The 9435-nt window shown below is 35.7% G+C and overlaps 1 protein-coding gene across 1 annotated transcript in view; it reads right to left on the reverse strand.

Moving 5' to 3' along the window:
- The window catches only part of XRCC4 (X-ray repair cross complementing 4), a 397398-nt gene extending 392219 nt beyond the window's left edge, over positions 1 to 5179 (reverse strand). Inside the window, exon 1 of the mRNA XM_007950549.2 lies at positions 5035 to 5179. Within this exon, the coding sequence (XP_007948740.1) occupies positions 5035 to 5173 (139 nt within the window). The 5' untranslated portion in view covers positions 5174 to 5179. The remainder of the gene's footprint in view (positions 1 to 5034) is intronic.
- Positions 5180 to 9435: the final 4256 nt, after the last annotated feature.

Raw genomic sequence — 9435 nt, forward strand, 5'->3', positions numbered from 1 at the left:
AAGTATATGTGAACTGCTGTATGAAAAGTGAATTTACTCTGTAAATCTTCACCCAAATCCTAATAAAAAAAAAAAAAGAAGAAGAAGATAGAAGGAATACACAGAGACACTGTATCAAAAAGCATTAGTCACTGTTCATCCATTTCAGGAGGTGGCATATGATCAAGAACCAATGGAATCAAAGGAAGAAGTCAAACCGGCATTGAAGGAATTGGCAAAAAACAAGGCTCCAGGAATTGATGGAATACTCATTGAGATGTTTCAACAAATGGATGCTGCACTGGAGGCACATAATCATCTACGCCATGAAATTTGAAGCATAGCTACCTGGTCAACTCACTGGAAGAGAACCATATCTGTACCCATTCCAAAGACAGGTGATCCAATAGAATGTGGAAATTATCTAACAATATCATTAATATCACACACAAGTAAAATCTTACTGAATATAATTCATGAACAGCTGCAGCAGTATATTGGAACTTCCAGAAATGCAAGTCGGATTCAAAAGAGGACATGGAATGAGGGATATCACTGCTGATGTCAGAAGGATCTTGACTGAAAGCAAAGAATACCAGAAAGATATTTACTTGTGTCTTATTAACTACGCAAAATCATTAGACTGTGTGGATCATAATAAATTTTGTATAATATTAAGAACAGGAATTCAAGGACACTTAATTGTGTTCATGAGGACCTGTTGATAGACCAGATGGCCCTTGTTCAAATAGGAGAAGGAGATACTGCAAGATTTAAAATAAGGAAGGGAGTGCATCAGGCTTGTATCCTTTCATCACACTTATTCAATCTGTATGCTGAACAAATAATCTGAGAAGCTGGACTATATGAAGAAGAATGCAGCATCAAGATTGCAGGAAAACTCATTAACAACTTTGTTTGCTCAAAGTGAATATGACTTGAAGTACTCACTTATGAAGATTAAAGACTACAGTCTGCAGTATGGATTACATCTCAACATAAGGAAAAAAATCCTCACAACTGGATTAATAAGCAACAACATAGTAAGTGGAGAAAAGATTGAAGTTGTCAAAGATTTCATATTACTTGGTTACACAATCAACACCAACGGAAGCAGCAGTTGAGACATCAGAGGAAGTAATGCACTGGTCAAACCTGTCACAAAAGATCTCTTTACAGTGTTGAAGAGCAAAGATGTTTCTTTGAAGACTAAGGTGAGACTAACCAAAGCCATGTGTTTTCCATTGCCTCATACACATGTGAAAGGTGGACAGTGAATAAGGAAGACCAATGAAGAGTTGATGCTTGTGAGTTGTGGTGTTGTGGAAGAATACTGAAAGTGCCAGAAGAACTAACAATTCTGTTCTGAAGGAAGTGCAGCCAGAATGCTCCTTGGAAGCGAGAATGGCCAGACTTTGTCTCACCTACTTTGGTCATAGGAGCTCTGGTAGCATAGTGCCTATGGCACTTGACTGCTAACCAGAAGGCTGGCGGTTCAAATCCACCAGCCACTCCTCGGAAGGAAGGTTAGCTATGAGTCAGGTCTGACTCGACAGTATATAACAACACCATCACCACTTTGGTCATATTATCAGAAGGGACCCACTCCCTGGAGAAGGATATCATGCTTGGTAAAGTGGAAGATCAGCAAAAAAGACGAAGGACCTCAACAATATAGACTGACACAGTTGCTACAAGGAAGGGCTCAGGAAGAGCAAGGGCTATTAGCCCATGCAAGTCCAGGCAGTGTTTCATTCTGTTCTACGTAGGGTTGCTATGTTTAGGAGCCAACTCGATGCCACCTAACAAGAACAGTTTTAAATTTTGATTACAAACTCAAATGCATACCTGTTATCTTTTTATTTCCCAACAACTTCATATACTAGGAATGAAAGCAATAGAAACAGTAAAATCCAACAAGGATATAGTGAAACCACATGACTATAACAAGTGAGTAGGAAAACATAACCAAAAGTAGGAAATTGTTTTAAGACAAACGAGAGCCAAGAGAATGTCACTCTAACATTATTTATGGGTACATTAATGTATTTTGTTGTTGTTGTTGTTGTTATTTGCCATCGAGTCGGCCCCGACTCAGAGCGACCCCTCCTTGGGTTTCCGAGGCAGTATCACTACGGAAGTAGGAATGCCCAACCTTCCTTCCAAGGAGTGGCTGGTGGGTTTGAACCGCCAGCCTTCTTGGTTAGCAGTCAAGTGCCTTAGGCACTATGCTACCAGACTTCCTACATTAATGTATAAGAAAGGAAATTTTGCTTTGGATCCTAAGGTACAACTAACTAAAAGATTATGCATTTCCATCAATCATATCTAAAGTTTGTGTCCAAGATGAAGACAACAATGTCTTATCATACTGTTAGGAATCTTGATGGTATCATATCACTGACCCATTCTACTACTTCATATATTAAAAATCTTTCTTCCACTGAGTTGTGTCACAAAATTTTTCTACAGGTCACCAAACATCTATGCTTAGGACACATATAATTTGATCTGGTTATTTGATAATAAAAGAATTAATAAACTTTAACTTACTTTTCAACAAACTTTACTCCAGAGATAGGTGATATAGGTGACATAAGTTTCTTACTGACAGTAATAATTCCTGTGAAAGTCACATAATTGCCATCAATCATTAACCTACTTTGTGTGTTAACTCTGTAATATAGCCCTGTAAAATGTGGAGGTGATGATCAACCACATGAAAATTAGACCAAAAAGTATATTCATTAGGTAAAACATTACTGATGGAAACAAAATCAGTGATATTAGTGTGTGGGAGATTAAAAGGAACTTCACATCCTTTTAATTTCAGTCAAATGAAAAGAAAAATAAATTATCCAAATTGAAGGTTGCAACAACCAGCAAGCTATACAAAAAACAGGATGAGGTACAGGAAGGAAATTCATTTTCATGCTTCAATTATTTAATTGGTCCAATGTTTTTAATCATGTTACTGTCTATCTGCAAAGTGCCAAATTGCACTTACTTAATAAGACTTAACTAAACATGGAAACAAAGTTGTATCCTTTGGCTTTATATTTTATTCTTGAAATTTAAAATAAGAAAATAAAAATAAATATTGGAAGGCATATAATGTATTCAAGATTTCAAACTTTAGTAGATATCTTTGAAAATAAAATGGCTAAATAAAGCAGTCTATAAATTTTTCTGTTTGAAAGCCTGGCCAGTACAGGAAGGCAAAATGTTAATAACCCATCAGAGAATACAGAAGTTGATATCACATTTTTGTCACACTAAATCCCAATAGCTGGAAAATAAATAATAGAATACTGAATTTATGGTCAGTGTCAACAATAAGTAAATATGAAATGAATTTTCATTAAAAAATGCGTTAACTCTATCTAAAATAAAATGATTAATTTTCTTCTTCTCCTAACTGGTTTTATATATTTGGGACATCCTTTCATTCTTTCATTCAGAAAATATTCACTGACCACGTGGTGCTAAAACCAGGTGTAGATATTTATACAGAGTGGTTAACAAATCAGTTTTGTTTCTTGTCTTCAAGGGACCTAATCTAGTGAAATAATACCAAAAACCAAACTCATGCTGTTGAGTTGGTCCCAACTCATAGCAACCCCTCCTTGGGTTTTGAGGGAGTATCACTACGGAAGTTGATCACCCAGTCTTCTGTTCGAGGATTGGCTGGTGGGTTTGAACCGCCAGCCTTCTGGTGAGCAGTCAGATGCCTCAGGCACTACGCCACCAGAGATCCCAGTGAAATGATAGCCACGTTAATATTAATAAAAATAACTGCCAAGATACTTTCTGCAACATAAATAAAATGTTCTATAAATGCTAAGTTAACTTAAATTTCTGGTTACACAAGATTTAAGAGTTAATCAGAATACCCTTTCTCCCAAATCTTTAATGTAAAAATTTTTAACATATTATTGTTCCTGTATTTTGGTGAACAAGGTTTATTTACTAGATCAGATTTAATATTTTCTTTGATAATTTAAGGTTCTTGAAGCACCGCAAAGTCATCAGACTGACCATTAACACACATTATACAGAACACGTAATCTGCCAATTATAAATATAGTATTCCTTACATATAAGCAACTACATCTCCTAAGATTTGGCTCAGGGTTGTGCTGCTGGAACTCTTCTTTCCCAGATGACCAGCTATTCATCCAACTGTACCTTCATCACCACATGTAGAGCTAACCTGAAATGTTCCCCTCCACCCCTGCATTACAGCAATAAACCAACATAACTGATTTCTCTTCTGTAGAAAATTACAACATAAAAACCATAAAAAGAATTATAAAATTTACCCTTGTAAGTTCTTTATTTTGCAAGAATCTTATTATCAACATTCCTCGTTTTCTGTCATAAAAGACAAAAAACATGCAAGTATAAATTTAATTTTGACTGTGTGGGATAACAGAATTTTTTAACAGAGAAAGGGACAAAATTTCACAATGTACTGCAATGTTACATATTTCATGAAGTAATAGCCAATATCCGATATGTGGGTTTAAACCTTGTATTACAAAATTTTAGGCTATGAGTTCTGTTTTGATTTGATTGCAACCTTAGTACATGTTCATTGGAAAATAATTTGAGCAATGTAAGTGTAAACAGTCAAAGGTAACCACCACACCACACCACCAAGCCATCACAAACCCTTAGCCCAGTTAACCCACTTCCTCTGCCTCCTTATATTTCCCTAGGGTCCTGAGGAAATGCCCATATAAAGTCTTATTTACATTTGTATATGGAAATTATTTAAAATCTCAGACCAAAATATCCAAATACTTTGAGTCAACTGGTAACCAGAATTTCCTGGGACATGGCTTATTCTTCTATTAAAATTAATTCCAGAAAATGGCATTAAATATTAAAAATGTGTGCATAAATTAAACAGCAGTAACAAGCAAAAGTAATCACACTAATTTCACCCAGCATCTATTAAACAAACATTTTAATTTGAAGTACTACTGAGGACTGAAGAATATACCACACTATTAAAATTTTACTTTAAAAAAAAAATTGTATTAATATTACCTGTCCCAGTCCACACTGACTGACCGTCAGTAAGTGTAACAACAAAACCAGATCCTAGTGTTTTCTCCCAAGATACTTGTAGAAAATGAATTATATCGGGTGTAGAAGCAAGGCAGATTCTGCTTATTTTTTTCTCCATTCTCTGGTCACCTGTTACGGAAGAAGAAAATTAACCCTTTTGCAAGAAACTGTGGTTATCAAGAATGATGGTTTCTTTGGTGGTTTCTCAGCTATATAAAACAGCAAGGAAATAAGGAAATAAGCCAATACCAAAAATCTGGTAACAGAGTTAGGCAACCAATGACCTCAGTTAAGTCAGGCTTGTTCAATATTGATTCAAATGTTAAAGATGAGAAAAGCAGGAGCCCAAACAAGGTAAATGAGTTATGCAAATCACATAGCTGAATAAAAATTACTATCTCCAGCAATATGAAGAATAAATTTTACCTTTTCTCTCCCCTAAGAGTCAATAGGCTCTTTCTCTGGAACAAAAGAAATGATCACAAGAACTTGTGCGGGAGTAGCCTTATCACTGACATATGATCGTAATTAGTGAGGAAAAATTTGGTCAAGTGTCTAGTCTCTGTCTAAAGAAAGACTGTGTGAAACAAAAAGGGAGATTAAGCACTAAGCACATAATAAGAAAATTGCACACCCCAAGAGTTCCCAGTCATGCTTTCTCTAAGAAATGGTACCCAGGTTCAGTGACTCAAATGCCCTGGCCACTGACGCAGGAGTTTCCCTGTAATGGAGATAAGTTATCCGGAGCTATCACAGACCTATGCCAATAAATACTTTTGCATTTTAAAACATTGTACTGAAGTAGTACACACTCAGAAAAGTACATATATCATAACAATACACTTCAGTGAATTTTACAAATTGAACAAACCCACATAATGTAATACCGAGATTAAAAGCAGAGCATTACCACTCCAGAACTCATTCTTATACTCTCTTCCAGTCACTACGGCCCCAGACAGCCTAACTTCTAGCCTAACTTCTAGCCAAGATTAGTGTTTTGAGTGTTTCTGTACTTTGTGTAAATTAGAATCATAGTGGCTGATCTCTTTCATGTCTGAATTCTTTTGTTTGAAAGATGTATCTATATCGTTTCTTTTACTAATGGCCATATAGTATTCCCTTGTATGCATATAGTACAATTTATTTATCCATTCTTCTGCTGGTAGAAAATTCATTATATTTGGTTCAGACGCAAGACAGCATCTGCTAACTTTATTCTCCATTCTCTGTTCACCTTATGGAAGAACAAAATTAACATTTTTGCAAGAAACTGAATTTGGGAATTTGAGTAGTTTCCAAGTTTTGACTACAAAAAATAATGCAGCGATAAACATTCTAGCAAATATCAAAGCATCTCTGTTAGTTATATGACTATGATTAGAATTGTTAGATCAAAGGATACACACACATTCAGCTTTAGTACTATACTACCAAACACATTTTTAGACGGTTGTACCAATTCACACTCAATATACGAGAATTCTGATTGTTCTACACCCTTGCAAATATTTTCCATCTTTTTTTTATTTTAGCAACTTTGGTATGTATGTAATTGCATTGCACTATGGTTTTAATTCACATTTCCCTGATGAGCAAATGACACATTTCATGTATTTATTGGCCATTTGAAAATCCTGTTTTGTTGAACATCTGTTCAAACTTGCCAATGTTTTCCTATGGTTGTCTTTTGTTAATTTCTTTAATCCATTTTCTATGAGTCCATAAATTATATATTATAAATATATAGAGATATACATATACATATACATATTGTGAATAATTACCTTTTCATTCTCATAATGGTATCTTTAGATGAAAATAATTTCTTAATTTTAATGAAGTTTATGTCATGTAATTTACCAATTGTTTTATGATATAGTTTTTTTTTTTACATCCTGTTTTAAGAACTCTTTGTAAACAAGCTTTTGTTGTTCTAAAAGCTTTAATATTGTAATTCTCATGTTTAAATCTGTAATCTATCTGGAATTTTTTTTTTTTTTTTATGGTTTCAGGTAGAAGTCAAGATATATTTCTTTCATTTGGCTATCCAACTGACCCAGTACTACTATTTATGGAACACTATCCTTTTCGAAACTACACTGTAATGTTACCTTTTTCATAAACCATGTGACTGTGTATGTGTGGAGCTGTTTCTAGAAACTTTATTTATTTCCATATTAGTCAGTTTTTCTATGCATATACCAATCCTACACTATCTTCATGCCTATACTTTAAAAATAAGTCTTGATAACTGAGATTGTAAATCCCCTACCTTTGTTCTTCAAAATTGCTCTGATTAACCTTAGTCCTTTGTATTTCATATGAAATGTAGATCAGCTTGTCAATTTCTGCAAAAGCACCTACTGGTATTTTGACTGGTAATTTATGGAGATATAAATCTTTCCTATGTCAAGTCTTCAAAAACATGATAAATGGAGAAAAGATTAAAGTTGTCAAAGACTTCATACCACTTGGTTCTACAATGAACACCAATGGAAGCAGCAGTCAAGGTATCAGACATTATATAGCATTGGGCAAATTTGCTACAAAGGACCTCTTTCAGGTGCTAAAGAACAAAGATGCTTCCTTGAAGACCAACATGCACTTGACATAAACCTTGGTATTTTCAATTGCCTCATATGCATGTGAGAGCTGGACAATGAAAAAGGAAGACGGAAGAAGAGTCGATGCTTTTGAGTTGTGGTGTTGGTGAAGAATGCTGAGACTACCATGGTCTGCTAAAAGAACTAACAAATCTGTCCTGGAAGAAGTGCAGCTGGAATGCTTCTTGGAAGGCAGAATAGCCAGACTTCGTCTCACCTACTTTGGTCATGTTCTAAGAAGGGACCATTCCCTGGAGAAGGATATCATCCTTGGCAAAGTGCAGGGATGACGAAAAAGGGGAAGGCTGTCAATGAGATGGACTGACACAGTGGCTGCTACAATGGGCTCAGGTATAACAAAGATCATGGGGCTGGCACAGGACCGGGCAGTGTTTCCTTTTGCTGGACAAGTCGGAGACAACTCAACAGCACCTAACGACAACATGAGAATAATATGTCTCTCCATTATTTCACTCCTCTTTTTCTCAATACCATTTTTGTTTTTAGACTGGAAGTCTTGTACCCCTTTAGCCACATTGGTGCTTAGGCATTTGCTGGTACATTTTGGAATAATACAAATTAACTCCCTTATTCTGATTCCAGATTTACTAAACTGTGTTCCTTCCAAACTTGTATCTGCCTAGAGAGATGTATGTAATGGTCACAGTTAGTGAGCTATCTAATCCATCATTCTGAGAGATAATCAAATAAACTGCCAGTTTCGTTTTGTACCTCACCTGTGTGAACTTATTTACTATTACCCCATCCCTGAGACCTGATCTTTTTCATATGCATAAATAATAACTTAGCTTTTTTTAAAAAAAAAAACTTCCTTTCCTTCAAAGGTCAGTGTGAGGAATAAATTAAATTAATACATGTAAAATACTAGTATGTATTCAGCTTTCAATAAATCATGGCTGTTATTATTATTTCTATCACAAAGCTAATAACCAGATCCAGGAAAATAATGACTTAAATAACTTTTTAGCTCCTGTGGCTTCCAGCCAAACAAGAGGCAGGTATACAGAGTGAACATTTACTCAGGTAAATACACTCCTTGGAGCCATCAATTGCAGAAGAACAGAATGGTGGTGTTTGCACAGGGAGATAGCCTGGGTGGGGGTGGGGGAGTGGAAGTACTTGGGAGGGAAGGACACAGGAAAGAGATAACTAGGAGGAGGAAGTAGGAAGATATCTGTTACACTGGGGAACTGCAGTCAATATCAAAACATGTATGAACTGCTGTATGGAAAATGAATTTGCTCTGCAAACTTTCTCCCAAATAACAATAATTTTTTTAATAACTAAATAAATGTTACCACTGAGAAACCATACACAAGAGAAAAGCAAACACTACCACTTCATAATAAGCACTTTCTATGGCAAACTGCTAAAACATGTGCCATAGGAAGTGCTTATCATGAAACATATAAACACACTATGAAATGTTGCATTTTACACACAGATCAAAATGTTAAATTGCCAAACCTCAAAAATCTTTATTTTCTTTAAGTCTGTTGTTGTCACTGTTACTCATCACGGAGTTGCCTCCAAATCACGGAGATTCCATGTACAATAGAACAAAGCCTTGCCTGGCCCAGCGCCACCTTCATGATCATCGATATGTTCCAGTCCACTGTGCATTCTGAGTATCTCCCAACCCAGGGGGCTCACCTTACAGCACTATGTTGGGTAGTATTCTGTTACGACCCAAAGAGTTTTCATTGACTAATTTTCAACAGAGGAGCTCTGGTAGCATAGTGCCTAAGGCACT

Source organism: Orycteropus afer, unplaced genomic scaffold (genome assembly GCF_000298275.1).
Source record: "Orycteropus afer afer isolate SDZICR_OR568_19922 unplaced genomic scaffold, OryAfe1.0 scaffold00276, whole genome shotgun sequence".
In the NCBI taxonomy this organism is placed as follows: Eukaryota; Metazoa; Chordata; class Mammalia; order Tubulidentata; family Orycteropodidae; genus Orycteropus; species Orycteropus afer.